The sequence below is a fragment of the Macroventuria anomochaeta genome (genome assembly GCF_010093625.1).
Source record: "Macroventuria anomochaeta strain CBS 525.71 unplaced genomic scaffold BU25scaffold_1, whole genome shotgun sequence".
Lineage (NCBI taxonomy): Eukaryota > Fungi > Ascomycota > Dothideomycetes > Pleosporales > Didymellaceae > Macroventuria > Macroventuria anomochaeta.
In genome coordinates, this window is record NW_022985362.1 from 689,387 (window position 1) to 715,848 (window position 26,462).

The following is a 26,462-nucleotide window of genomic DNA, read 5'->3' on the forward strand; positions in this document are numbered from 1 at the left end:
ATGAGTGCGTAATGCATCGCGATATTCTCCTTAAGTTGCTACAGTGCTGCCATCGCAGAACAGACCATCGACGACTTGCACCGCATGGTTGCACGTGTCAAGACTACGAAGAGACGTGAAGGGATGTCGATTATGTTGACGAAAGTCGTCCAGCGTAAGTTGCCTTGTTCACGATACAGGGTTGAATTAGAGGCGAAATTGGGATGGTGTTGAATGGCAGTATCATTCTTCCCGCAGCTGGCGCAAGTGACTTTGCAGCTTTTGATGCCAGATGTCTGCCATATGACAACAAACTTAATGGCGAATTGACTACCCCTAGCCTCCTTTGCGCTAGTGTCGCACGCACGTACACTACTGAGGCTTCGAAACATGTATGTTGATGGTTGGTCTATCTACTGTGTGCAGATGCTGTGGAAGAAACTAGGACGGTAAAATGTAGCTAACTCTCAATCGGATCGACCGAGGCTCTTGATGAAAGTTCACCCTTCGCCTTCCTGAACTAACCGTAGAGATACAGCCTTACAATTTGCCAACACCAGCATTGCTCTTAACACTCGCCGCAACCCCACTTGCCACCTCAGCCTCAACACCCTCATCCGCAAAGCTGCTCAAGAAATCCGTTGCACTACCACTCCAGTCACCACTGCTAGTCAACTGGTTGACTTGGCAAGTGCGGCCAAGCGGGCTGCTGCACGCCGCACCGTCGTCGGTAACCGCATACAAGAGATCAACGCCATCCTCGATGGGCTTGGTAACAGACTCGAAAACATTGCCCTCAGCAAGAACGCGGCCGTTCTCATCAGCTGTAATGGAGAAAGCGTGGCCGGTGTTATCGTAGAAGTAGTTGTTGACCGCGTGAAGAAGAGTGCCACTATCCGTGCCGCCGACCTTAGGACTGCGGCCAGATGTGTGGTGGATGTAGTTACCCTGGAACGTAATCGTATCACCGCTTCCAATGAGTAGGAGAGCCCAGTAGTGGTGGTTATCGCAGCTAGCAGACCAGCTAGTGTTTCCATCAATCTCGGTGTTGGAGATAGTCACGCGGTTGCTGGGGTCGTAGCCGGCAACGATGTGCTGACGACCGACGAGCGAGGTCTTCACGTGATCGATCCAGATCAAGTCGGTGCCGGCGAGCGTGATGGCGTCACCGCCCCAGATGTACTGCGGGTTGAGTTCGGTGATGTGGATGTTTTGCACGATGATGTTTTCGGAGCCGGCGAAGCGGAGGCCTTTGCCACGGATCACGCCCTTAGTGCCTTCGCCGACGATGGACTTGTTGGAGTTGACGTTGATAGGGGTGATGGCTGCCTTGTCGTAGGTCACAGAGACAGTGGGGTAGTCAGAGTTGGTGCACTGTGTGATGTTAGATTGATGCATGAACTTGTAGGGGACAATGCTTACCCAGTCTGCGCCGTTGATAGCATCCTGACCGCCGTCGTCAGGGCAGGTGTTGGAGTCAGGGCGGCAGCCGTCCTCGGTCGTCTCGCCTTCGGTACCAATGAAGTTGAACTCTTGGTTTAAAATAATGACGCGCGCTTCGTCGTCGGTAAGGTAGCTGGTGAGCTCCTCGGTAGTGGTAGGGTACACTGGTTCGGCATCACCACCACCAGTGGTAGCCGCACCAAAGCCAAAGGGGGTGCCTGTTACACCGGCAGCCGCTACGCTGGAGGCGAACAGGGAAAGGATGAGAGACTTCGAAAGCATGATGAAGCCTTCGTCGAAAGGAAAGACTGACAAAGAGTGACTCGCAGGCAAAAAGTTCAGAACGAATGTGATGAAGCGAAGACCAAAAGCGAGATGTCTATACCAAGCTATAACAGCGCGAGCTTATGTACCTGCAAGACATCTTCTCCTCCAACATCTAGCCGCTCGCCAAGCCGGTATGCGGTTATCGCAGACGACTGCCCTTATTGGTGACGCGTTGCCTCTTGGCATGTTCTCTGTCAGGTAAGTGACATGCGAAGTTCGAAACGCGCTACAAGCATGTCAGTATATCGTGGAAAGGTGAACCCAATGGGTGTGATTCTGATCACCGGTTCCAACGGCGGCAACCGCGGATTTTGTTTCAGAGAGATAGAAACAAACGGGGCGAGGAACGATCGTCGCATGGGTGCACGCGTTTCAGGATGCCAAACTGCACCTCTGAAGCCACAGCCAAGATAACAGGGACATTTCCGTGAGGCGCTCCGAACAAACAGCGTATAGGGAAAAGTTATTCTAGGGTGCGGTGATGGATGTGGGTGGAAGACGCCAAGAAGATGCGAATGCCTCTGGCTCGTTGAAATTACTGTAAGTATATATGTGCTAGTACTGATGGAGTATGCCATAAGAGTTGAGCAGTGCCATAGGGGTATATAGAACTAAAGCAAACCGAAGTTCGGTGTTTTGATCAGAACGCCAACCATGCAATCGCTAAATCGTCAATTGTGAGAGCCCCTCTCAGCTTTGTTTTGGTGTAGTCGGTGCAGCTCGTCCAGAAGAGTTGCTGCTGGATGGCACAGAAGTCCGGCTGTTACGTTGGACCTCTCGCAATGCCGCGGCGTAATCTGCTTCTGCAGTCATGCCACGCGTTCGACTGTCCAGATCATCCATGAAGTGGTGTTGCGGCTTCCTGTTATCGGTATGTGCAAGCTCCAATGTTCGCATTGGAGTATCGTCCAATGCACTGGGCACGATGTCTTCTGGAGCCATGCCAGCATTTGAGTCGATGGGATCGTTAGAGAAAATTGAATCTCTTGGTTTGCGATGCCTCTTTGGCTTGAATGGAAAGTTGCTGGAGTGGATGTAGTCGCCATCTGGACTTCGGACCTGCTGGAGTGCGTTCGCTTCTCTTTCCATCTCTTCCCAGGTAGCTACAAGCTCTCCGTTGTTCCTGTTGCGGCTGTCACTCATATCGCCTGAGAAGCTGCCCAATCTACTGATCTTGAAGGCTCGCAGGCGGTCCAGGGCCATCTTGAAGTCGTCCAGCACTACTGAGTCCGTCAAGCACTTGAAGACGAACGCGAGTTTCCAGAAGGGATTGATACCGGTTGCCAGTCCTACAAAACGAATGGCACCAGTGACGCAGAGAATGTCGAGAAGTATGAATACCATTGACATGATCATGGCCAGCAGCATGATAGCAAATCGTGGTGAGATGCGGAGAATCTCCTTTAGGCCCATTTCGTACTGCGTCTTGATGATCCAAAACAGGTAGACGGTGGTGATGATCCACCAAGGGTCCCGACACAATGCTTCCCAAGGCCTTGTTCTCAGAAAGATGGTGTTGACGCCATGGAAGTAAGCAAAGTTGGCATAGATCTCGGCTATCCAGTAGGGTTGTACCAGGATGATGGTCCCGATGAAGACATAGCTGACTGGTCTCGAGAGGAACGGTTTGATCTTCATCCAGGCGATGACGTTGTGGAGTGACCAAGACGCGTTCAGAAAGATAGCTGATACAGACAGCCACCATGCATGAACAGGGCTGTTGAAGAAGAGGTAGAAGCCTTGCCAAAGACCCATGATGAGCTGTTGATCACGTTAGCTGGAGGCCTCATGTGCATCAATATGGAGACCCACTTCAAGTAAAATTAACTAGATCGAGTCAGCATTGGATCGCAACAATAGAATGTTTAGTACTCACTTTGTGCAATAGTACACCTCTTCGCATGTTCGCAAGAGTGGTGAAGCTCATAATGACGAGCGACCCCACAAGGTAGCCCATTGCCCATGCTTCGAGGACCAATTCGCCGGGGTTCATGGGTTTGGGGACCACTTCCCCCTGAACCCAGCGTTTTGTAAGATCCGGAAGCGGACTCATGGCGGAGGCAGATTTTTCGAGGTTCCGGTTGTTGCGTGAGATGCCGAGAGGCGGTACGAGTGATTCACTCGCAAACTCGGTCGGTGTAAACCGTCAAACAATCTCACCATGGCAGATGAGAGAAGCTGAGGAGGAAGTGGGGGCTGATGGGTGAGCGCGGGAGGTAAGAGAGAAGACGAACGAGCGACGCGGGCGTTCTCGTGGCCCTCCGCCATTTCTCCGCAATGCCATGACCGATGTGGAGGACGTGGGCAGAGGCTTCACGCGCGGACCTGGCGAGCGATGACACTTTGCTGAAAAGAGCGATAGCGTCATCGAAAAGAGTTGGCCTGCCGCCACGGACTTAACGGCAGACGGGGCTTGACACGCAAATTGATCAGGATTTGCTCATGTTCGGCAAAGCAGGATTCAAACTGCGCAAAGGCTTGCAGCGATTTGCCGCGTACGAGAGGCGTTTTGCATCCTTCGATTCGCTACCAAAGAGCATGGTTTGCTCGATGACGACGCATCGAGCTCTGCGTTGACGGAAAAAGGGTTTCGCAGTCGTGCAGAGGGTGCCTCATCGTGTTGTGCTTGCAGTCGCAGTCAATGAACACGAACATGTGTGAGGGCACACAGGCGCAGTGCTCGTGTTGTTTGACGCTGATGGCTGATGATCGAGAAACCGACCGAGCCATAAGCTGATCGACCAGAAAACGGTTGGCGCGGCGCGCTCACCGGGCTGCATGAGGCGAAGCCGAAAGGAAGAGTGCAGCCCCAGGCTGCGGCAGTCGGAGCGGCCTAGCCATCGAGCTGGAATCCGGGGGATGTGCTGGATTGGCTCTTTCTAGTAAAAATGTCTTATGAAGTCTGGATGGCTTTGAAGGTCGATAGATGAACTCGGACCGACGAGCCAGGGTGATGGAAGCCACAATACGTGAGCAACACCTTGGATCGTTCAATGCGACGCTGCTGAACGTTCTGCCTCATAACGTGTTGTGTCACGTGCGCCATGTATTACGTTCTAGCGGGCATGTAGACAGTTTCTGAGGCGAAGAATATCTCCCCATTTGTTTTTTTTATCCAAGTTGAAGCTACATACAGCCAGTCTTCAAGATGAGTGAAATCGACTCATTCACGACCGTGAAAAGGTACCTGCAGGCTAGCGCGCTATGTAAACGCGCCTGCCCCACGTCATAGCCCCGCGCGTGGCAGCAAATAATGAGCATCAACACGCTGAATAGCTTCTCACGAAACGCAACCCACATTACAACTCTCATTCCCTTTGGGGATACTCACATCATGTTCAAAAAGAAGCCAAATGTGGGTGCAAGTCTAATGCGCCTGGCTTGGAAGCTAACAGTCCCCAGATCAAGCCCCTTTCGCCGCTCAAGTCGAGCGACCGCCGTCGAACAGCAGACCAGATCATCTCAGATTTCGGTATCGAGGTTCCTGTAGATCCAAATGCAGACCCAGAAGACAAGGCAGCCTCGACAGCGGGCCTGACCGCTTTACGAAAGTCGATCCTGCCTGAGAGCGCACTCTCCGCACGCTTCACAACAACAGCAGGGCCAGACCTCAAGCAGGTGTCCGGCACGATATACGTTGGCAGTCATGAAGGCACAGGGGATGAGCAGAGGATACTATGGGTCAAGGTTGGGGAGCAGATGTACCCTACAGGTAAGCAGAAGCTCCAGCATACTCCTGCGATCTGCTTTGCTAACATGTGACAGTGTACACGCTCTGGCACAACCCTAAGATCGTACCGCTCCTTTACACCCCACTATACGTCGTCGAGAAGCTCCAGGGCGGTGCAGACCTCATGACACCCGGCCTGCAACGAGGGCCACCGTTCCCCAAGAAGGCCACCATGGGCGCCGTTGTCGCCATTGCTAGTCTCGAAGCACCCACCGTACCCATGGCTGTTGGCACATGTGTGATCGATGTTAGCTCATTGGGAAGCACCCAAGGGATGAAAGGACATGCCGTGGAAACCTTCCACTGGGCAGGGGACGAGCTGTGGTCGTGGAGCACTGGCAACAAACCAGGCCGCGATCCGCCGGCTCTGATCGAGGCCTGGGACGATCGGGAAGAGGAGGACGCAAGCCTTGTTGAGCGGACAGCAGCCGTAGACCTTGACGATAATGGCGGCGGTGTTACACTCGATGCTGATCCAACTGAGCGATCGAAGGCCGAGCAAGCGCAAGGAGTGGAGGGCGAAGATGCACCGAGCAATAAGGACTTTGTCGAAGTCGTCGAAGACAAGGAGCTTACCACCAAAGGCAAGTATCACATCTCTGGAAGGGGGACCGCAAATACTGACTGCGACCAGAAATCGACGACGCGTTCAAGAACGCGTTCTTCTACGGTGTACGGCATCACATGGACCAGAACAGAAGTCAACCAAATTTCGGTCTCGACTTTCCACTCTCTCAATCAGCTGTTATGGCTCTGCTCGTCCAACCCTTCCTTCCTACCTACACACCCGCACGAACTGCATCGCTGCAGATTAAGAAGTCGAGTTGGAAGAACATCAAGAAGTTCATCAAGTACCTAGACAAGCAGAAGGTCATCAAGAGCAAAGATCGAGACGGCAACGAGGTCGTCATACTGGATATCGACTTCAAGGACCGCCAGATCGAAGCATTTATGCCCTACCGGTTGCCGAAGAAGGACGCGCCTACAGGGGCAAGCGCAAATGGCAGGCCAGCCGCACCCTTGGCTGCGGAGTCGTCCGTGGGCCAGAAGTTGAAGGTCGTCTCGCTGCTGCGACCAAAGGAGAAGCTAGCCCCCATATTCCACGCGTCTAAAGCTGACCCTCGCGGTCTGTACACTCCTCATGAGCTCAAGCAGTGCCTCATCGCATACGTTGAGTCAGAGAACCTTGTGAACGCGAACAACAGACGACTCATCAACATCAACCCACAACTTGCGGATGCGCTGCTAGGTTCCTCAGCCGCAGACAACGCGGCGCTGTCCACGGGGACCATCACTCGCGATGCACTTGCAGAACGCATGGTCGCTGCTGCTGCACCTTTTCACGCAATCATTCGCAACGACGCCAACGTTGCCGATGCGAAGCCCAAAGCTGGCGCACCACCTAAGATTCAGATCACGCTCGAGACACGAAGTGGTAACAAGACAGTAACCAAGGCCCACGGCTTGGAGCCATTCTATATCGCGCCGCAGCCGCTTGCTGACGAACTGAGAAAGACCTGTGCTGGCAGCACCAGTGTCGATAAGCTGCAAGGGTCAAGTCCGAAGGCTCCAGTGATGGAGGTCCTGGTCCAAGGCCCGCAAAAGGACGCCATCCTAAAGGCGCTTGAGAAGCGAGGTGTGAACAAGAATTGGGTGGAAGTTGTCGACAAGACGAAGGGCAAGAAGAAGTAGAATTTCGAGCTCAACAGGTGATTGGCAGCATAGTGTGATAGATACCCAGAAGTGCATTGCATAGCGGACTCGAAGTATCAATAATGATAACCACGGCTTCTCGGGGTCGAACGGCCCAACATTCATTCACATTTGGCAATCTCTCGGCGAGAGCCAGCTTCTGACATGTGGTCCGACTTGATTTGGATAGGGGCTACTAATCACAATGTAATAAAGCCAACATAAGCAGAGATGCTTGCGAAGGTCTTCGCTCTCTGTTTCGGATCCATCCAGTCCAGACCCAAAGCAGAAAGTGCCTCGGCTCGCATTGATATCGCAATCGTGACAAAACCCAGAATCCCATCTCGTGCCAACACCATCAGTCCTTACAGCTTTCTCGCGCCTGTCCTTATAACGTCTGACATTTCCTTCACTTCCCTTGTAAATATTGTGGCTCATCACGCGCCACAGCATGGTCATAATGGCACACGCTTTGAGCATCATTGTTGCTGGAGCCTCGATAGCAGCGGTCGCGACAGATCCCGCGTACTGCAAGAACAGTCTCCTTGCGCTCGTCCGGGCTACGGGATATGGCGCACCAGGAGGATTATGGCGGATCGCTGCGATCCTTTTGGCGCTTGCGAACCTCAAAAACCTTCCGTTCGTTTGGCACGTACGTCACCCCGTTCCTCACCTCCCTCTGGACAAGATCAAAACACCTAACAACTCCCAGATACGCATCTTCCGCGCCATGATCTACCACATCTACTTCCAACCAACGCCCATCCCTCCCCACGCGCTCTTCCAACCCGTCATAACATCGACCCACACCTCACTCCTCGAGACAGACTACAACCTGCACAAATCCAACAGCACCTACTTCTCCGACATGGACATATCGCGCACGCACCTCTTCACAGCGATAATCCGTAACGGGATCAAAAAGAACTCGCGTCTCTACGGCGCGAAAAAGTCCCAGCTAAATGGCGCAATCGGCGCAACAGAGGGCACCCGGGGGGGCCACATCATAGCTTTGGGGGGCATATGCTGTAATTTTAAGAAAGAGATATTACCGTATAAGAAATACGAGATGTGGACACGATTGCTGTGTTGGGATAGGAAGTGGTTCTACCTGATTACGCATCTGGTGAAACCTGGTGTTGGCAAGCCGGAGAGCTGGACGCTGCAGCCGTGGAGGAAGACGAGGAGACCGGGTAAGGATGTTAGTGAGGAGGAACTGCTTAAGAGTGTGTATGCGACGGGGATCGCAAAGTATGTCATTAAGAGGGGGAGGATTACGGTGCCGCCGGAGCAGGCACTGATTGATGCGGATATGATACCCGTCAAGCCTGATGGTTGGGTCTGGCGGGGTGGTGAAGCGAACGGCGAAGCGAATGGCGAAGCGAATGGCGAAGCGAATGGGCATGCAAACGGCGTACTTCCGAAGCCAGTAGAAGGAACCGGGTGGAACTGGGACATAATCGAGGCTGAGAGGCTGAGAGGGCTGAAGATTGCAGGGAAGTTTGCTGAGATGGATGACATGCACAGCTTCTTCGATGGTGGCAAGAATGGTGCCCTAGGCGAGTATCCGGATCTGTTGTTTTAGAGGATGGTGATACCCTTTAGATCATGTTGTAGATGCTGAAGAACACTTAGATGGACATCACAGTCGTCAAAATAATGAGTGTGTGAGTGCGAGAGGCATCCGCTGCATTGAAGAAAGGCTTTTCTTAGCATGCAAGCAATAACAATAGAGTACACCGAGCGTTGCTCATGTTATGATGAAAGAGTGTATTGTATGAGTGAGGAACAGGAGTTCCTCTGTCAGGGCTATCAACTAGTAAACACAGTAACAAATGTAGTTACCTTATGAACCGTAGTTCCTCCTTGATAAGCTCAACCGTTATTTCCCTGCCCATAGGCAGCCGCTTCTCAACGGCTCATATCCCAACATCACGGCCATCGAGCAGGAAGACTCATGCTCCCTCAATCCTGCGCCGGCACCATTGCCCTATGTCTAGCCTAGGTCGCACAAGGAAGGTCCTCAGTTGAAGACACGGATGACATCTACCTTCTGGCATGAAGGGTTCTGGGGCGAGCCTGTAACACCGACCTTCCACGACAGCGTCTGGTACAAGTACGACCACCTGGTGAGGCAGATGTACCAGTTCTTGACCTTTAGATTGGGGTTATAGTAGCTTGGCGGGCTGACAGTGTCGTCCAGTGCTGTCTGAATGTAGAGGCAGCCATCCTCCTCGAAAGCAACGGGGTTGTAACGATCCACGCCAGGGAAGAAGGTAGGGTTGATGACGTTCGACGTAAGGTCTCCGGGTGGTAGACTCATTGCGGACGGAACAGTGAGGTTGCCGCCAGCCCGGAGGATCCAGCTGAGGACACCTTCGGCGTTGGCAGCACCAGCGCTCTCGTTGGCGGCGGAGCTGACATTGTGGTAGAAGGTGGTGTATGAGCTCGGTGGAACTTGGACAGTCTCGCCGGTAGGGCAGAGGCCTTCAATAGCGGCTCCCTGGTGGCAGGCTCCGAGGGCAGTGCTATGATCATAGCGTCAGTTTTGGATACAAGAAGAGGATGGAATACTCTTACCCATTGAGAGTGGAGTTGCTAGACCTGATGATGAGACGGAACCCTGCAGACGGCACGTCGTAGTACTGCGCCGTTGTGACAGCTGACAGAGCAGCAAGGATCAGAGCGCTGAGCTTCATGGTGCGGAATTATTGGCGTTCGCTTAGTCTGTTGAAAGTGAAAAGCTGTTTGGGGTGTAGTTGAGCGTGAAAGCTACTTGATCGGTAACGCTGGAGTTGGGTTGTAGGTGAGAAGAGAAGAATCAGAAGAGTGGACAAACAAACTTGTAATTCCGGCTTGACTCTTTAAGCAAGTGTTCTGCATCATGATGGAAAGCGCACCGGTGCTTGTGTGGAAGCTGAAGGTGAGGGGTTGCAAACAGTGGAAGTGACGTGTGGACCCTTGCTTTGCGTCCGAGGAAGTTGCGAGGGAAGGACTTGCATGGTCGCGGTATAGCTTTGGTCATCAGAAGGTATGAATCTCATCGTTGCAGCGAACCAGAGCGTGTGTTCGCGTTCAAGAGGCGGCTTGCGTAGCTGGCGAGCGTTTGATGTCCAACTGGGTGCTACAATGGCTTGTCGTTGAAGTAGACACAACTAAGTCAATGACGCTCGGGCACCATGACGGTGCTACCAAACAGGTATGGTGGATGTTGCGATGAACGTAGCGGCTGCTCTATCGCGTTCCATCGTGATTATGAACGTCCCATCCCATCTCTTGACCATTGCAAACATCATGACTTGATGGCTATAATGCAGCCACTCGAGTGTGGCGCGAGCCAAGTGTCCTCAACGCAGGGCAAGAGAGTTGCAGGAAACCCTGCTTTGCTGGTGTATGCAGGGTGCAATGACGGGGATGTGGGTGTGCTTGTGGTACATAGATTGTGGGGTTGTGTACCTCGAACTAAGAGTTTGGTTCAGTGACACAACTGGAACGGGAATCCGGTAGATAGCTTGATTGAAATCTGTCGCATCAGCGATACGTCAAAAGAAGGGTCGCATTCAACGACTTGGTGGCCTGAGAATTGGATGATGAGTGTGTGAAGGCTATTGTTGACCATGCTGAAATCTTACTACAGCAATGGTATTGTAGTTAGCTTGCAAGCGCCCCTTTTGGTGAGATGAAGCCTCTTGAGAAAATGTGGTCGTTCGTACGTGTGACAGAAACCAAGATCGTTACAAGAACCTCAATGTTTGAATTGAATGACGCCAACAGCTGTCTCGAAGGTTTCGTGTCCCATCTTGTTTCCAATGGTCTATGGCGATGCGGGGGTTGGGATCAGGTCTAGGGTATATCGATCATCGACGTCATCTAAATGCTGTTTAAAGGATGTTTCCTAAAGATGCGGCTCTCAGGATGATGGTACAGTCCCTTGGTTAAATGCTTTTGTACGATCAACAATTCGCGCACGTCTTTCAGAATGTGATTCATCGACGCCTCCTCGTCGCGCTCAACCTTGATGTTAGGCATAGGCCACTGCAGTATCACGTTAGTCAGTCGGAGCCGGCTGTAAGATTCTGTGATTACGTGCCTCACTATCAAAAGGATGGTCAACCTGTCCAATACCGGCGGATATATGGCGGCCAAGCAAGGCCTTCTCGGCTGGCTTGAGCCGCTCGATCATACTACAGGATAGTAATGTGCCTGCATAAACAGAGTGCGACTGTGCTACGAGACCGTTGATGCAAAGTACAGCGGTGGAACAGGTGACTTCCTTGGTGGTCAGTTCGCTCGCTGAGTTGTGACCATCATTACTAAGTGAGTCAAGTGCAAGGTTGCCAAGATAGATGAGGTACAAAAGACCCCAAGCATCGTAAGCGTCGAAGCTGTGCCGTAAATACCGGATACGCATGATGGTCTCGAAGCGAATGTAGGCTTCGTTTTGTATCTGGAGTGCTGCTTTTCCATCGAAAAGTCGTGGCGATGCTGAACTAGTCTTTTGTGCGTTCACTTGACCTCGGAAGAGGCTATGCATGGTCATATAGTATTCGGAGCTAAGAAGAAGTCAACCAATGCTACCAGAAGCGTGTCAGTTCCGAGGAACAACACAGCCCTCGGCATACAGTACAAGCCCTGGAACCGGGTTGTTGATACCATGCCGCTACTTTTCGCGAATATCATCATGTTGCGGAGGGTAATGTTTGTAGGAACGCGTACGATATGATTCAAGAGCAGCAACTTACTGGACGTTAAAATGACAAGGAAGCGAGATCCTGCTAGGAGCGAGAGTAGGGGGGAGCTTTTGCAGAAATCTGTCCAGTCTCACCTTGAATTCGAGTACTTGCGCAGGAGATAATTCCTTCTGCTCGTGAGACGCGAACTGTAGCAATGATATATCGTTCATAATGATTCGAAGATCGATCGTTGCTCTCATCACATGATCAAGCTGCATGCGTGTAACGGTTGGGCTCAGAGGGTATCTGACGTAGACTTCACCATACCATTCCGGATCGACATCTGGATCTGGTGCTGCGAATGCCGGTGGGTCTCTGATGAAAGGTGCGCGTCGGTAGTAATAGCTCTATGCAGTCCATCAGCAAAACAAACAAGATCAACCTGCGGAGGTTGTGGGAGAATAGCTCCCAACAAGCATCGTGCTATTCAAACATGAACGTACCACACCGACTTGCCATAACCAAAGCGCCCATGCAGTGAACTCTCGCCCTCTTCGAAGCCTAGGGTTCATTTGGACGGGCGCTAGCTCAAATATACGCAAGTTATGCGCCATGGCAACAGCTTCTGAGGTGTAGAAGTCCCGTACAGTACTCATACCATTTCCGTTCAAGATACCGTGCAGCACTTGCGCGGTATGGATCGAAGTGAGACGGCTGACACCCATTTCTAGTTCCCACAAGCACTTAGCTTCAAGAAAGAAACGGGGTTGGAGATTATCAGGCATCCAGAACTTAGCCAGATCAAGCATGCCCTTGTAATCTTGCTGATGGTGTTAGTGTATGGTGAAATATGTCATGCGTAAGGACCTACACAAGCAGCAGCAAGTACAGCATTGACTAGCAGAGACGAGCAGAATTGCGTGCGACGTGCGGCCAGGTCTTCGAGGAACAATTCCTTGTTAAACCAGAAGAAGGTGGTATGCTGGTGTGAAAGGTAGATAGTAATCAGGCGACGAAAGAGGCCATCATCGGAAATGATGTTAGTCCATTATCTTGCGTAGACGCGATCAAGTATAGGTTCTACTACTTCCGCTGCTGACTTGGTTTCATGTAGGGATCCATACATTTGCTCGTTCTCGGTTCGCCGAGGGTCATAGTATCTGGCGAGGAGCTGGGCGGCTTGAAGGTTGCTTCGTAAAGTGAAGTGGTAAGGTATTGGTTGTCGGGAACTAACAGGAACGCAGGCATCGAGTCCATGTATGGGAGAGTGTACCTCAACCTGGTCTCTGGCTCTACACTCAACTGCACGAGCAGATCTCCATCTCTGACATGACGAAGGATACTCTCAACATCAGCACCCATTTTGATACGCCGGAGAATTTCGAGCGACTCGTTATCAGGGCGCGTTTGGATGAGAGCAAAAAGTTCAGCATATGCCTCATTCTGTATTCGAAGGGCATCATGTTTGCGTTTGACTGCTTGGCCTTAGAGCCTCGTTAGCTCGTCTTCGCAGACAGGCTGTGAGGTTACCTTGTGTCTCAGTCAAATGCGCGGCGTAGTGACAAAGAGTGGAACGCTTTAAACACTGACATGATGTCAGTGTTGATACTTCGTCTGGATCGGTGTCTTGTTACAAACTTCCCAACAAACCGGTCGTACGCCCTCGTTCCCTGGCTCTATACGCCCACCGTTACACTTTATTTTCCGAATCCTACACTCCTCACACGCAGAGGCTACGCGATCTCTTCGCCGAGACTGCGGTGGTGGCGCTTCTCTTCTCGTAGTGGTTGGCAGGAGTGGACGTAGGGGGCGTTCCTCACGCATTGGAGATCGAAGGAAGAAGGGCGCTGCAATGATGACTTCAGCATGCCTGGCATACATAGGAATTTAGATAAGAAGTGGCAAACGTAAGCATGTTCTACCAGTCTCACTGCTTCCGACTGATGGAATTATTACAAATGCTGTGATACTACAAAGGAACTCAGTGCATACCTATGGTATGTTGCCTGTCACGATCATCGCCTAGTCTAGGGGCCCTTCCAGATAGACGCTTCTCGTGCCGCAGCGACACCGAGAGCCTGGACTGCAGGGACTTTCGCACAGTACGGCCTACGGCTGTCTCCGTCCGTGCTTATTGCTGGCTTCGCAGTCTGTGGATCCTATCGATGCGTCTCTTCGAATGCGAACCCGCCACCACGTGAGGCTGCGGCGAAGGATGCTGCGTTTGACAAAGGAAGTGGGGGTGTTCTTCGGCAGCCAGCGTGGCAGCCAATGGGTTTGCTTCCACACCCCGTTCTTTCTGCGAAAACAAAGCAACTTCGCCTTCTCAACTCTGCGGGATGATGTCGTGAATTACACCGCCCGCAATAGGTTTCTACTATTGGCCGACAGGAAATCCGTTAGTAGTTTCAATGTGGCACAGGTGCAGCGGAACTGACTAGCACACAATCCCGAGCCAACTGATAGCGAGCAAGCACCTCTTAATGGCGGCCCCGTTGGCGCGCTGTAGTTCGACATTTTGCGATGAACAACTCTTTACGACCTCTCCTTCCGGCGACGCGGCCACGTTCTCCTCCGCCGTCCGGACCCAACTCCAAGAGGAAGCGTGTTTCTGTCGCCTGCAATGAGTGCCGCCAGAAGAGAATTGGCTGCGATGGGTCGAGACCCGTGTGTGCAGCCTGCCACAGGCGCGACAGGCACTGCGTCTACATGAACGAGGAAGATCTGGAGATGCGCCCGACCATCCTAAAACGGGAGAACATCGCACTACGAGAAAAACTAGTCGCCTTTCAGGACATCTTCGAACATCTCCAGGGCAGAACACAACATGTTGCTCACGATACCGTGCAACGCTTGGGTGCGGGCACCGACCCCTCTGACGTGCTGAAGACGCTCCGCGGAGAGCTACCACACGCGATCCTGTCAGAGCAAAACACAGCAAGAGCCATTCTGCCAGCCGTTTATTCGGACGGCGAACTCGAATTACTTGTTCGACACCCCAAGGCGTATTGCACCGTTGATCTTCCTGTCGTTGCACAGGGCACTGTGAGCACTCTTTTTCTCGGTGGTGAATCGTCACACGCACACATCTCCCAACCCGAAGATGTTAAGAGCACGGACAAACCATCAAACCACCCTGAGTATTGCGATTCGCGGCTTGAGGAGCTGAACATCGATTTCTGGACCTCCGTCCCTGTTACAAATGACCGTGCTGCGTCTGCGATATCATTGTACCTCGAAACCCACCATCCAATATGGAGCTTCTTCGATGCATCACAGTTCATCATCGATCTTGTGGAGTGTAGAGTCGGCTCAGAATCGACATCTTCGCCGTTTATGGTTAGCTCATTACTCGCATTTGCGATGGTAAGCAGCTGAACCTATCTGTTAGAGGCGGGTACTAATCTAGCCCAGCAAGGCTATTCATCGATAGATCCTGCGGCAGCAGAGTATAGCTATCAATTCGAACAGCAAGCCGAGAAGCTGTTCGCCGCCGAAGGGAAGATCGACACCCTTCCGGACATCGCAGCTTTAGCACTTCTCTACACCTCGATCGCTGTTCATGGAGACGTACCAAGAGCCACGAAATACCTAACAGCAGCGAACGAGGCAGCTGAGAGAATGAACTTGTTTGGCAAGCCTGATCAAGCTACGTTTGGATCGCCGAAGACTATTGTGGCAACTAGTCAGACTGCTTGGGGGCTGTTCAATTTTCTTGTGTAAGCGAACGCCAGAAGATTCATTCTTCGAATTCGGTCGTTGACTTTTGTGTCCAGACAGATGGCTCAGTTTCACGTGGTACCGCCAATCGAACATCCACCTACCATCCCGTTGCCAGAGGAGCTGAGGAGTTCCCAAGCACTCGAAAGCAGCCACGAAAGGGACACTGTCAGTATAAGCCCTGCCCTGGCAGAGGTTCAGCAGGCTCAGTCGATCTTTTGCAGGCTCTGGATCATCGCGAACGAGATCTTTCTTATATACCGGGACAGCGAGATCGGGGCGAGGTCGCTGGCTTTCGCTCTTGGGAAATACCGCAAGCTCCTGGATCTGGTCGATACGCTGCCTAAGTCAATGGTTAGGCAAGAAAAGTCACCTCACTGGGTCCTTATCTTCCAGTAAGTTCCTCTTGTCCCCACATCAAACCTAGCCAGAGCGCAGCCTTTCGTTGAAGCCATTGAAAGTACTGCGATGAGATTCACTTGCGGTCGATGCCTTATTCGTTATGGGGTCAATGTGTGGATTATCTTCCTGGCACTGTCTAGTGCCACACTTGACGCGTCGCCGAGAGTTTCATGCAAACAGGAGTGCTGACGGTGCCTAGTACATCACTTCACATGGTTGTTCTGGACGTCTTCCGCCCCTACATCGCAGAGGGTCAGCAGCATGGCTTCCGGGCATATGTACCTCAGCCTTCATCGCCTAGAACCATCTTCGCGGCGTCAGTCATGCAACTCAAAGGTGAACCTCAAGTCATTTAGCCGCTAACTCTTGGTCTGACATCAGTTACAGGAATGTTGTTCATGTTTGCCATCCAGTACGCACCAGCATATTGGAATCTTGCGCTCAGCGGTGCCATGGTGTTTACCGTGAACGCTGTCTTGAACGACACCTCCGATGCGGAGAGGAAGAATTATCTGGCCTTCTGCATCTCCATGGGTCAAAGACTCCTGCCATCCTACGTCTACATGATTGAGACTATCCGAGCAATTCTGGCAATTGCAACAGATAAGGGTGCGATCACGAGTGCTGAAGCCATCCGCATAGATGTCGAATCAGCAGCATTACAGCGCGCAGAATACACCGACCGCTGTAGAGGAGGATGGGTCGTGGCGCCCACAGTAAACGATAATGTCGCTGGTAGCATCAACACACTAACAGACCGATTTGAAACAATCACACTTTTCGACGAATTCACAGAAGGCATCGCTTGACGTCGATGTAGGCAGGTGAACGGACGCTCACTAATGTCTTTTGACTACCATCCTTATTTCGCTACTTTCGATTCTGCGGCCGGCGCGCTGTATACTCAGGCAACACTTTCTAATACACCTTTCTTTGTAGCTGAACAGTCAGCAGTACATACGACTAGTCGGAGCAGTCTTCCAAAATTCAGAAGATATTTGAATCATAATGGTAACGATCATACCCAGTATTTTCGAATGCTATCTTAGTCCTAGCCACCAAGACTTGCAGTGGCATCTTGCAGCATCAAGACCTTTGGCGCACAAACAGCTAGACTCAACATCTGCTGACTACTGGTAGTCAAGTCGGCTATGATGGAATACGTTTCCAGGATGTTGCTGACGCCTGACAGAAATCTTTGGGAAGACGTAATACCGTGCGATTGAATATTAAGGACGCCGATGTCTCCCTTGACGGTTACGGCTGTAGGACTGCGGCGACAATGATTTGGTCCGTAATAACCGTTTGCATTCATGAAGTTCGCTTTCGCGACAGCCATTCGAGTATTAGATACTGGTGTGAGCGGTCTTATTGGATTGTCACTTCCGCTCGAGGGTGTTGATGGCCGTTGTAAAAGGTAGATGATCGTACCTCCACCTTTCGGTTTCATCACGTTCTTTAGCCTCAGCGGTATCTCAGCACCGTTGATCTGTTCAATGGTAAGTGGGTGAATGACTTCACTCTTGTAGTAGGTCTGCTCCGCTGCCTCTTCGCTCGTAACTGTTACCAACAGTCTTGCAGCTTTGATCTTGCGAGGGTCGGCGGTGAAGATACCATCTACTTCCTTCCAGATCTGCAGCTCCTCGGCACCGACGGCGACAGCGCAGAGTGCTGCACACAGATCTGAGTAACCACGCGAGACGCTCGCTATCAAGTCACCAGGCATGGCACTAAAGAACCCTGTCGTAGTCAGATCTAAGTACTGTGGAGTTTACTCACCGGTGACAACTGGGACCTTTTCATCACATGCTTTGATTTTCGCCTGTATCGCACCGGTCAAGCCACGCAAGAACTCCGCCGGCTGAGCCTTGTATATCTGCAACAAGCTGCGCTGGTCACCACTGTAGCTTTGCTGCACAACATCGTCAAGAATGACAACTTTTGCAGGAATGCCTTGTAACAACTTGAAAGTTCTCGAAGGTACCTACCTACCACCGATGGTACACGACCTGACTTTCCAACGAGGCAGCACGGTTCGACACGAAAGCGTCTCACCAACCGCAAGCACCCTATCCATCGTTCTGTCTGAGATCTCACCTAACGTTGTGGTCACCTCCAATATGCCGCGCAGATGCTCACGGTCCTGCCTGTTGTCACCCTGCACACCCTTTAATACTTCATCATTGACATCGATTGCCGGCCTCGCCGCATCCAAATGTTCTCGCTCGATTAGATCAACAACAGCGCTCAATTCTTCAGCCTCCGCATCTTGAGACGTCGCAAGCCTAACAGCATCTAGAAGGAGACTCGTCCTTCCTTTGATTTCGAAATGCTCGAGCGTGCGGAGCATACAACAGCGACCTTGTGTGTTTGCAGGTAAGAAGGGATTTTTCGAGATGTGATGCTGGGCAGGACTTTGCCAATGCTTGTGCCGCCGAATTTCTGGACGAACCATGGGTTGGATGTGGTATGTGGCATGATGTATGTAGATTAAGATGAGGAAAGGAGAATAGCAGCGGCCTTGAAAGAGTTGACGAGCAAATGAAGTAGTTTCAGTCGTTATTGCTCTAAGCTGGATCCTGCACTGATACTCAAGCATCTCGTAATCTAGTCACCATCTCACCTAGTTTTCGAGCCATGACAACGCAAGGCTGCAGCGGCCCACCATCGCGGCGCCGCCTGCGCTATTGATGTTCGGCATCGTTTCGGCATGTCCAAGGCGTACGATTTTGTCTCAAGTTTGGTGTGGGGTAGTATGCATACGGTATTCGGCAAATTGATTATCTTTGCTGACGAGATCGGTCGATGTCGTGTAGCTACTAGCAATCACACTTGTAGTGGCAGTGGTGACATCTTGTTTTCAGGCAAGTCTGGTAAGTTGAGAGTTCGCAGCTGTTGCATGTCCTTGACTGTGAGATGAAGGCCCTGCTTGATCTTGTCAAATGCCACAAGTTATTTCCTTTCAGTGACCATAACTTACCTGCCGCAACGCCAACGGCCCGACCCCACACAACTTACCTAAATCCCCCGACTGCCGCTATGAAACAGATCCATGTTCAGAATGCAGGGTTGCGGCGTGATACCGGAGCCGCTGTGGGTCATACAAGGTGCGGACCGTGGGGAAGTGGGTCATTGGTGAAGTTTGTAGCACCGGCATCTCATCGGCCGCCGTTGGTAGTTCCGATATTGGCGGCTGCAAGCCATTCACTTGGGGCTGTAAGCTGCGACTTCTTGGTCGAAAGGATGCATCCGTCTTTTGAAACAGGCGGGTAGTCTTCGTTTATCCGCGGTGCTGATAACGTTACCGTGTCTGTAGTGCTATTGAAGCTCTTCTGTGAGTATTGCAAGCAGACCGTACGTCGTAATGGACCATTGAGGCACTCGCGCTTGCAGTGAGACGCGATAGAGGGCTTCTAGGCGTGAGTGGCTGCCGATATCGAGGTTTAAATATCGTAGTATATAGCTGTATTCTGCTCAACTCGATATCCATCAAGACTCATACTGCCCCCAACTCTTCCCCCCCTTTCCTCTCTTCTACCCTTCGTCTCTCTTCAGCGATATCCTCCAACTATCTTCACGATGGTATCCGGTCACTTGGGCAACGTAACTAAGGCGCCAGAGTACGAGACTATCGCACTCCACAGCGCCCAAGAACCAGACCCAATCAACGCATCCCGCGCCCTGCTTCTCTACCAAACATGTTCCTACAACTTCACTGACGCCGCTGACGGCACGTCGAAGTTTGCATGGTCGAAGAAGGAGAAGGATACGTGTACGCAAGGATGGGCAACCCGACCACCGCAGTTTTCGAGCAGCGCATGGCTATGCTCGAGGGCGGCGCCGGTGCCGTAGCCACAGCATCCGAATACTCAGCACAATTCATGGCCATAACGAGCATCTGCAAGCCAGGCCACAACTTTGTCAGCACGATGAACTTGTACGGCAGAACATTCAACCAATTCCGTGTATACTTCAAGGTCAACATCCCCTGCAAGTTTGTCGAGGGCTCGGATCCGCAGAACATCAAGAACGCGATTGATGACAAGACGAGAGCAGTCTATGTTGAAACGATAGGCAACCCGCAGTTCAATGTGCCAAATTTGAAGGCGATCAGTGAGGTTTGTCATCATGCTGGGATTCGGCTGATTGTTGATAATACGTTTGGAATGGGCGGATATCTGTGCAAGCCTATTGAGATTGGTGCTGATATTATTACCTCGTCCGTTACGAAGTGGATTGGTGGACATGGAACGTCGATGGGTGCTGTTGTAATTGATGGCTATCGCTTCGACTAGTCGGTGAGTGGAAAGCTCTTTTGCATGTATGTTTTATGTTCCTCTAGGCGCACCCTAAAGCTAACAGACGAAACAGGACGAGCCTGCCGATGGCGACCACGGCATGCGTTTCTGGGAGACCTACGGGTACGAGCCTCTCTCAGCTAGGGTTCGCATGGACGCTATGCGTGACCTTGGACCGTGTATAAGTCCTTTCAACGCCTGGCTCTTCGTTCAAGGTCTGGGACATTGGCGCTGCGTGCTGAACGCCATGTTTACAACAGTCTGGCACTGGCAAGGTCGGTTTTGATCACATCGTCCTCTGCTGATTGCTCCTCTAACCCTTCGACAGGTGGCTCAAGAAGCATCAGTGTGTGAACTAGGTCAACTACCCTGGACTTGAATCGCACTCGGACTATGAGCTGGCTCAGCGAGTACTGCCCAAGGGATGGGGTGGTGTCTTGACCTTCTGCATTGCCGGTAACATCAAGGAGGTTGCAGCTGTCGTCGACAGCCTGAAGCTGGTACGTGTCTCCCTGTCCTGAATAACGAAACATCACTAACATCTTTCTAGTGCTCACATCTCGCCAACGTAGGCCACGCAAAGACGCTCATCGTCCACCCCTGACGCACCACACATCAGCAGATCCCCGACGAGGAGAAGATCAAGGGCGGCATCACCCCATACCTGATCCGCGTCTCGCTCGCCTGAAGCACATCGACGACATCATCCACGATTTCGAGCAAGCCTTTGTCGGCGCTGGCCTCAATCCAGCTCAAGGATGGGTGCCCACAGGAAAGGGCGGACTGTCTAGTGATGCCAGCGACGGCACATTGTATGCTCCTAAGCCCAACCAGGTGAACGGCACTGCGAACGGTACTGCGGAGGATTCAACATAAGAGATGGCGGGGAGCGCATGAAAAGGCGGCGTTGGGTTCAACGCAGAGGGCCGCGCGAGGTAGCTGTCACGCCATGTACATAAATCGCGACGAAGGAGCAACGTGCTGGCCGTTGGCAATGGCGGGTCCCGAACGACGGCGCTTGAGGAGATCTAGACATCTACAAAGAATCAGTAAACGACCAACAAAGTCTTGAACATGAATCGACAAATTCGAAGGTGCAAATCAGGATTTTACTTTTTTCAACAGTAGTTTTCAGACAGGGATAACTGAATGAATAACATTCTAACATCATATGAGAGAGCGGAGATTGATTAGAAAGTGACTTACAGTTATAACAAGTAAACGCGCAAGATCCCCTCTTGCGCGCTGATGAACGTTGTGGCATTCATCTGTAGATTAAGGAGGAAGGAGCTTTGAAGCTCGACTCGTGAAGAGGTCGCGGAGAGCTCGAGCCAGCTTAGTCAGTAGCGCCATGGAATCGCTTGAGAAACATGCGTCTTGGGCATCACGAACAACCATCACCAATGTGGTAAGATATGACAAACATTCATTCATTAAGTCGTCAATGGCTGCAGGCCTCGGACTCATCTATCGCACAGCTGTGCCGCTCTTGAAGGTTGCACTGCCTTCGTCCCAGCCCTGCTGGCCATACTTCCTGTGCTTCCCGCGCTGTTTGTGACCTTCTTCGTAGGCGTTGTACCCTTCATCTCTTCCATATCCACTTTCGATGTCTCGCTCGTCATATCCGTAACCGGAGTCTCTAGCTCTGTCTCTTCTCCTCTCTTCCTTGCCCTCGCGGTACGCACCGCGATGTCTATGTCTCCCGTACTCTCTGTCCTCACGACCCTCGTCTCTTCCTTCGCGGTATGCGTCTCGGTGTCGGTGCGAACGGTCTTCTTCACTATGGCTTCGCTTGTCTTTTGCATATTTCCTACCGCCAAGTCCTCCAATAATGAGACCTGCTGCGGTGCCGAGACCAGGGAAGATAGCATCGCCGATGATACCTCCAGCGCCAGCGCCCAAGAACGTGTCCCTGTTCTCATGCTTCTTCTGGTGAGTTTTAATCCGGTTCCCGCGAGGACGATCGTAGTCTCGGTCGCTGTAGTCAGAGTCTAGGTCTCTCGAACGGTCGTAATCACGTGTACGATCGCGACTTTGACGATGGCGGTGTCTGCGCCGTGGAGATGAGTCGCTGTCCGATTCGGTTGCTGAGCTGAGTGCAGTTGCTTCTTGGTCCGCAAATCGGACTCGAGCAGCTGGCTGGGAGTGGCTGCGTACGTGCTGTAGCGGCGGACCTAGGTATCCATTTGTCTGTTGTGGTGGAGGAGGGAAGTATGGTGCTGCTGCTCCTTGATAGCCTTTTCCAGGGTACTGCTGCTGCTGTTGGGGTGAAGGTGAAGGAAGGTAGGGTTGTAACTGTTGCTTTTGTTGCTGGGGATCATCTGGCAAATACGAAGGCAGTGGCGTGTTGGCGTAGGGTGGTGTGTTATACTGCTGTCGTGGCCATGATTGTGCTGGAGGTTGCTGACTGTGGTACTGTTGCGCTCCCTGGCTGCCTAGATAGTACTCGGCAGCAGCCATCTTGCTTACTGATGGGTGCTTATTAGATTTCTGGGTGTGACAGTTGTTGCTCTCAGAGTATAAAGGTCAAGTAGGAATAGTGGAGTGTCGATTACAGCGAGATCCACAGGGGGTCAAGGCTGTGCTTTCCTATGTACGTCTTGGAAGACAAGATCGAGTCGGAAGGTTCGAGCCACCGAGTCCGTAGAAAGATTAAGAAGCAACGAGCTAAAGCGTGTCAAGTCAGCTTTAGGCCCGAAGCCAAGTTCATGAACATTCTCGTGCAGCCGTCACACAGCTGTGAGTCGATTTGTAACTTTGTACGTCATTCTTGTCAACAGATCATAGTTTTAGCGTCCGCCGCATGTCAGCCTCGGTCGGAGATCTTGGCGTGCTGTGAACATGCAGGGCGGCAGGGTTGGGCTCGAGGACGATCGTCCATGACTCGCCTCAAACCAGACGGATGTCTCCGCTTTCCATGACGGAGAGAGATAGTTGCTGACACAAGGATTGTCACTACGATTGCGAAGAAGGTTGTGGAGATATTCGAGGAGTCATCTTGAATTTAGCGATGGTTGCTGCAACATGCCGGACTTTGTTCGTTTCAGGCAGCTTCGATCTCATGTCTAATCAGATTGTATCTTTGTTGTCTTGCTGTCTAAGACAGACCAAGCCTCTTTGTTTCTGCTGCCCATAGATAGGCAGCCTTCTGCTCATATATAGATAATATCCCAATTTATCTCATCTCTGCACTCAGTGCTGGCTCAACAGACTTCCAGATTCTCGCCACACGCGACGTAAGGTAGAGGACCCAACGTCTGCGCCAAGACGAGGGAAGGACTGTCCCGAGCCAATCAGAGTAGCTATCCGTACACTCTGCAGATGCGAACTGCCTGGGCGCTCATCATGCCTTCGAGGCAGCGCCAAAATAAGATACAAGCGGTACATTTTGGGCACTCTGTGCTTCCTCATCTGTCCGCCTGTCTTGGTCCTCCTTGCGCATAGGCACGCCCTCCACCTTCTTGATCCTCTTCCCCTCGACGGCGATCATTATGCCTGCAACTCCTGCCACGATGCAACCTAAAGCAACGAAAAGCCCAGTTGCCCAAGACGGTCTTTGGATGCGGTCGTAGTGCCACATGTAGAAGCATAGCACGACCTGGAAGAAAGTATTTGAGGCGTTCATCCACAGCACAAAATCCATCTTCCAGAAGGTGGTCGGTGATGCACGACAGCCAGTTGGCGGTGGGTCGGGGATCTTGCTAGCCGGAATCGGTACGGCTGAGTCCTCAGAGTTGACCTTTGTGGCATCTGCTTCTTCAGGGAGTCGTTCAGAACCGGGGAGTCGAAACCATCCTCGATGTATGCCAGCAAGTCGTCGAATGCCGACCAGCTTCTTTTGGGAACCTCCAAGCCTCCAATGTGCCCACCAATATAGATCGCGAAATCTCCACGGAGCAAGACCGAAGCCAGTGACACAGAAGAGCGCATTCAGAATTTGCGAGTCAATCTCAACCCAGATCCTCCGCGGAGAGTTGATGTCGTCACAAGTAGGTGTGCACATGGCGGGAGCAGCATTGCAGAGGAGTAGGAAGAGCATGCCACCCCAAGCGACAACATTGAGGCCGTACACTGTTACCAAGAACCCGGGAATGGTCAGGAACCACTTCCAGAACCCTTTCAAGCCGATAACGAAGGCTTGCGTCCACGGCAGCTTGGGCGGTGGTATGTATCTGTTCGCATACTGTGCACAAGTAAGTCAGTATAGGCAGCGTTCGATGTGAAGGAGCTGACGTACCTGGCCTGAGCTGCGTAATGGTTGGCGGACTGCAGCTTCCTCACTCTTATCAGTCAAGTGTGATGTCATAGGCTTAATGCCAGTTCCAACCTCCCTAGCATCGTTTTGGCCGTCGTAGCTGGGCACGCGTTCGCGAGTCTCGAATGATGGCCTCTCCTCTGTTAGTGCTGGGAAGGGCTCCACGCCTAGTTTGCCGGACGACCCCTTCCTGTTGTTGGCGGGCCGTTCGCTGCTTTCATGACTGTCTCGACGGTGTGCCTTCTGTTTTTGCGCGTCCCAGCCTTCAGAACCAAATGACCCTCTCCTAATGTCTACCAGTGAAGGCGCCTTCGATGCAACGCTGCCTGTAGCAGCCCACATGCCCGGCGGAGGGTCCGCCTCCATGAGCTTTACGCTCGCGCTCCGTATTCTGCTTGACGCTGATGAGGCATTGGTCGAAGTTCGTGCGCGTTGTTTGCCCTTTGAGCTATCGTGAAGGCCTTCAGGCTGCGGAAAAGGGACGGGGGTTGAGATATTTGCCGGTGATGTCGACTGTGAATTTGGAGACGCCATGATTGATATGTAAACAACAATTACGGGCGACTGCACTTTTTGTAATTTCGGGTGAATTGAAGCGCCTCCTGCTTGCGCGCCGGGTCGTCAGCCAACCTGGCCAACGGCTGATGGTTCAATTGGCGAGGCCCCTTGGCGGACCTGCTTGCTGGGAATAATAAAAGGCGTGTATGAACAAGATTGGTGAGTGGATATGGGGCCCTTGGTGGGTAGCGGATAGCGAGACGACACCATGTTTGGGGATCGGCTACTTGTGTGCAATGTCAGTGGTCGCGGCCACGCAGTTGGCTGGGCGTCTGGGGTAACTGCGATGGAGCCATCGAAGCAGTGGCGCAGTCCAGCAAGGGCCAGGGCCCACGCACGAGAGCCGTTGGCGCAGCAAATTAGATTCAACTTTACGCGTATCTCGTACCTCGGGCGTATTCAACCTCAAATTCTTATCGTTGCTTGATTTGCTATGTATGTGGCAGAATTCTGCCTGATTGTTTTACGCTTTCCGTGTACTTATACGTTTAATCGTATGCTAAAATACGCCCAAGAGCTCAAATTCAGGCCCAGCCGCTGGGCCTTGCGCAACAAAGTGTTCCTTTGTGCGACGCAAGAAAGACAGACATGAACTTAGCTCGCGCGACCCGACATCTCGAGGAGAGTCCACGCAGCGCCGAACAAGACCGATACGCCTGAAATACCCAGAGCAAGCATGAACGATGTGTTGTCCCCCTTGAGTGATGGAGGTGCCGCTGCTGTTGACTGCTCAGCTGGCGCAGATCTGGAAGCACTGGCCGAAGCGCTCCCCGAAGCAGAAGAGCTTGCGAGTGTGCCCGTGGACTCAGGTGTCTCTCCCTGGGGAATCGACATGAGTGGATCAGTTGTTTGCGGAATCGGGGGCAATAGAGTGTGCGTGAGGATGCTGCCAGTAACTGAAGGTGTTGGTGTAGGGTTAGAGCCAGCAGGCGGCAGAGACTCGATTGGAAGAGTCATGGAAATATCGCCGTCACTGATGCTGCTGGGAACAGGCAGAGTCTCGACGGGCAAGCTCATGGCGGGATCATCGCTGGGACTGGCAGAGCCTACAATGGTCAGCTACTGAGCCTCGAACAGTCAAAGAGATGTATGATTGCGCACATGCGTAGCACGGCTCCTGGATGCAGACTTCATAGCAAATTGAGGTCGTACCCGTCGGGACTGATGTCTGGATTGTGAAGATCTGCTCAGTCGTCTGGATGAGCGAGGATGGGATCTCTGTTACTACGCTCTCACTCTGCTGCGCTACAACAGCGCCAGCCAATAGGAGCAGAGTGGAGCTAACGGTAGTCGAACGCATGGTCAAGGCAGTTGCAGAGGCTTGAATGTACAACTTAAGGATATAACTACAGTGTGGTTATATGAGTAGTCTGTTGGAGCAGACA

At 52.1% G+C, this 26,462-nt stretch overlaps 12 protein-coding genes across 12 annotated transcripts; 4 read left to right on the forward strand and 8 right to left on the reverse strand.

The window, feature by feature from the left end:
* Positions 1-237: 237 nt before the first annotated feature.
* BU25DRAFT_405304 (polysaccharide lyase family 1 protein) lies at positions 238-1,785 on the reverse strand. Its single transcript, XM_033699747.1, has 2 exons — positions 1,402-1,785; positions 238-1,353 (listed from the first exon to the last, which is right to left on the reverse strand). Exons 1-2 carry the CDS (start codon positions 1,702-1,704, stop codon positions 520-522), a joined length of 1,137 nt encoding a protein of 378 aa, XP_033567598.1. The 5' UTR covers positions 1,705-1,785; the 3' UTR covers positions 238-519.
* Positions 1,786-2,240: 455 nt separating this feature from the next.
* On the reverse strand, positions 2,241-4,044 carry BU25DRAFT_405305 (uncharacterized protein). Its single transcript, XM_033699748.1, has 2 exons — positions 3,626-4,044; positions 2,241-3,510 (listed from the first exon to the last, which is right to left on the reverse strand). Exons 1-2 carry the CDS (start codon positions 3,800-3,802, stop codon positions 2,440-2,442), a joined length of 1,248 nt encoding a protein of 415 aa, XP_033567599.1. The 5' UTR covers positions 3,803-4,044; the 3' UTR covers positions 2,241-2,439.
* A 653-nt stretch (positions 4,045-4,697) lies between these two features.
* BU25DRAFT_405306 (uncharacterized protein) lies at positions 4,698-7,291 on the forward strand. The gene is made up of 4 exons (XM_033699749.1): positions 4,698-5,104; positions 5,152-5,461; positions 5,515-6,063; positions 6,114-7,291. Exons 1-4 carry the CDS (start codon positions 5,003-5,005, stop codon positions 7,169-7,171), a joined length of 2,019 nt encoding a protein of 672 aa, XP_033567600.1. The 5' UTR covers positions 4,698-5,002; the 3' UTR covers positions 7,172-7,291.
* A 233-nt stretch (positions 7,292-7,524) lies between these two features.
* On the forward strand, positions 7,525-8,966 carry BU25DRAFT_405307 (uncharacterized protein). Its single transcript, XM_033699750.1, has 2 exons — positions 7,525-7,823; positions 7,884-8,966. The coding sequence occupies exons 1-2, from the start codon at positions 7,632-7,634 to the stop codon at positions 8,754-8,756; spliced, it is 1,065 nt and encodes a 354-aa protein (XP_033567601.1). The 5' UTR covers positions 7,525-7,631; the 3' UTR covers positions 8,757-8,966.
* Positions 8,967-9,194: 228 nt separating this feature from the next.
* On the reverse strand, positions 9,195-9,701 carry BU25DRAFT_328705 (uncharacterized protein; the record flags this gene model as incomplete). The annotated part of the gene is made up of 1 exon (XM_033699535.1): positions 9,195-9,701. A coding segment is annotated over one exon (507 nt), but the record flags the coding sequence as incomplete, so codon positions are not given.
* Positions 9,702-11,219: 1,518 nt separating this feature from the next.
* On the reverse strand, positions 11,220-14,018 carry BU25DRAFT_444169 (uncharacterized protein; the record flags this gene model as incomplete). The annotated part of the gene is made up of 8 exons (XM_033700025.1): positions 13,837-14,018; positions 13,483-13,691; positions 13,375-13,429; positions 12,969-13,328; positions 12,716-12,741; positions 12,348-12,668; positions 11,914-12,251; positions 11,220-11,697 (listed from the first exon to the last, which is right to left on the reverse strand). The coding sequence occupies exons 2-8, from the start codon at positions 13,666-13,668 to the stop codon at positions 11,220-11,222; spliced, it is 1,764 nt and encodes a 587-aa protein (XP_033567603.1). The 5' UTR covers positions 13,669-13,691; positions 13,837-14,018.
* Positions 14,019-14,168: 150 nt separating this feature from the next.
* Positions 14,169-16,775, forward strand: BU25DRAFT_444170 (uncharacterized protein; the record flags this gene model as incomplete). The annotated part of the gene is made up of 5 exons (XM_033700026.1): positions 14,169-15,210; positions 15,259-15,563; positions 15,621-15,959; positions 16,166-16,302; positions 16,354-16,775. Exons 1-5 carry the CDS (start codon positions 14,368-14,370, stop codon positions 16,773-16,775), a joined length of 2,046 nt encoding a protein of 681 aa, XP_033567604.1. The 5' UTR covers positions 14,169-14,367.
* A 242-nt stretch (positions 16,776-17,017) lies between these two features.
* Positions 17,018-18,130, reverse strand: BU25DRAFT_444171 (uncharacterized protein; the record flags this gene model as incomplete). The annotated part of the gene is made up of 3 exons (XM_033700027.1): positions 17,959-18,130; positions 17,746-17,919; positions 17,018-17,706 (listed from the first exon to the last, which is right to left on the reverse strand). The coding sequence occupies exons 1-3, from the start codon at positions 18,041-18,043 to the stop codon at positions 17,018-17,020; spliced, it is 948 nt and encodes a 315-aa protein (XP_033567605.1). The 5' UTR covers positions 18,044-18,130.
* A 1,415-nt stretch (positions 18,131-19,545) lies between these two features.
* On the forward strand, positions 19,546-20,952 carry BU25DRAFT_426963 (PLP-dependent transferase; the record flags this gene model as incomplete). The annotated part of the gene is made up of 6 exons (XM_033699949.1): positions 19,546-19,738; positions 19,771-20,234; positions 20,338-20,472; positions 20,624-20,764; positions 20,815-20,856; positions 20,887-20,952. The coding sequence occupies 6 exons, from the start codon at positions 19,546-19,548 to the stop codon at positions 20,950-20,952; spliced, it is 1,041 nt and encodes a 346-aa protein (XP_033567606.1).
* A 747-nt stretch (positions 20,953-21,699) lies between these two features.
* On the reverse strand, positions 21,700-23,013 carry BU25DRAFT_405312 (uncharacterized protein). Its single transcript, XM_033699751.1, has one exon. It carries the CDS (start codon positions 22,722-22,724, stop codon positions 21,732-21,734), a length of 993 nt encoding a protein of 330 aa, XP_033567607.1. The 5' UTR covers positions 22,725-23,013; the 3' UTR covers positions 21,700-21,731.
* Positions 23,014-23,348: 335 nt separating this feature from the next.
* BU25DRAFT_355751 (uncharacterized protein) lies at positions 23,349-25,313 on the reverse strand. The gene is made up of 2 exons (XM_033699586.1): positions 24,502-25,313; positions 23,349-24,447 (listed from the first exon to the last, which is right to left on the reverse strand). Exons 1-2 carry the CDS (start codon positions 25,051-25,053, stop codon positions 23,608-23,610), a joined length of 1,392 nt encoding a protein of 463 aa, XP_033567608.1. The 5' UTR covers positions 25,054-25,313; the 3' UTR covers positions 23,349-23,607.
* A 181-nt stretch (positions 25,314-25,494) lies between these two features.
* BU25DRAFT_444174 (uncharacterized protein) lies at positions 25,495-26,377 on the reverse strand (the record flags this gene model as incomplete). The annotated part of the gene is made up of 2 exons (XM_033700028.1): positions 25,495-26,123; positions 26,179-26,377. 2 exons carry the CDS (start codon positions 26,375-26,377, stop codon positions 25,672-25,674), a joined length of 651 nt encoding a protein of 216 aa, XP_033567609.1. The 3' UTR covers positions 25,495-25,671.
* Positions 26,378-26,462: the final 85 nt, after the last annotated feature.

What these genes read in the sequence shown, in the direction of transcription:
- BU25DRAFT_405304 (XM_033699747.1), bottom strand. Translation starts at nt 1,704, where the DNA reads ATGCTTTCGAAGTCTCTCATCCTTTCCCTGTTCGCCTCCAGCGTAGCG. An exon ending in CTATCAACGGCGCAGACTGG is followed by an intron (nt 1,354 to 1,401) that starts GTAAGCATTGTC and finishes AACATCACACAG; the next exon opens with TGCACCAACTCTGACTACCC.
- BU25DRAFT_405305 (XM_033699748.1), bottom strand. Translation starts at nt 3,802, where the DNA reads ATGAGTCCGCTTCCGGATCTTACAAAACGCTGGGTTCAGGGGGAAGTG. An exon ending in GAGGTGTACTATTGCACAAA is followed by an intron (nt 3,511 to 3,625) that starts GTGAGTACTAAA and finishes CGTGATCAACAG; the next exon opens with CTCATCATGGGTCTTTGGCA.
- BU25DRAFT_405306 (XM_033699749.1), top strand. Translation starts at nt 5,003, where the DNA reads ATGAGCATCAACACGCTGAATAGCTTCTCACGAAACGCAACCCACATT. An exon ending in GGAGCAGATGTACCCTACAG is followed by an intron (nt 5,462 to 5,514) that starts GTAAGCAGAAGC and finishes AACATGTGACAG; the next exon opens with TGTACACGCTCTGGCACAAC. An exon ending in CAAGGAGCTTACCACCAAAG is followed by an intron (nt 6,064 to 6,113) that starts GCAAGTATCACA and finishes GACTGCGACCAG; the next exon opens with AAATCGACGACGCGTTCAAG.
- BU25DRAFT_405307 (XM_033699750.1), top strand. Translation starts at nt 7,632, where the DNA reads ATGGCACACGCTTTGAGCATCATTGTTGCTGGAGCCTCGATAGCAGCG. An exon ending in ACCTTCCGTTCGTTTGGCAC is followed by an intron (nt 7,824 to 7,883) that starts GTACGTCACCCC and finishes AACAACTCCCAG; the next exon opens with ATACGCATCTTCCGCGCCAT.
- BU25DRAFT_405312 (XM_033699751.1), bottom strand. Translation starts at nt 22,724, where the DNA reads ATGGCTGCTGCCGAGTACTATCTAGGCAGCCAGGGAGCGCAACAGTAC.
- BU25DRAFT_355751 (XM_033699586.1), bottom strand. Translation starts at nt 25,053, where the DNA reads ATGGCGTCTCCAAATTCACAGTCGACATCACCGGCAAATATCTCAACC. An exon ending in CATTACGCAGCTCAGGCCAG is followed by an intron (nt 24,448 to 24,501) that starts GTACGTCAGCTC and finishes ACTTGTGCACAG; the next exon opens with TATGCGAACAGATACATACC.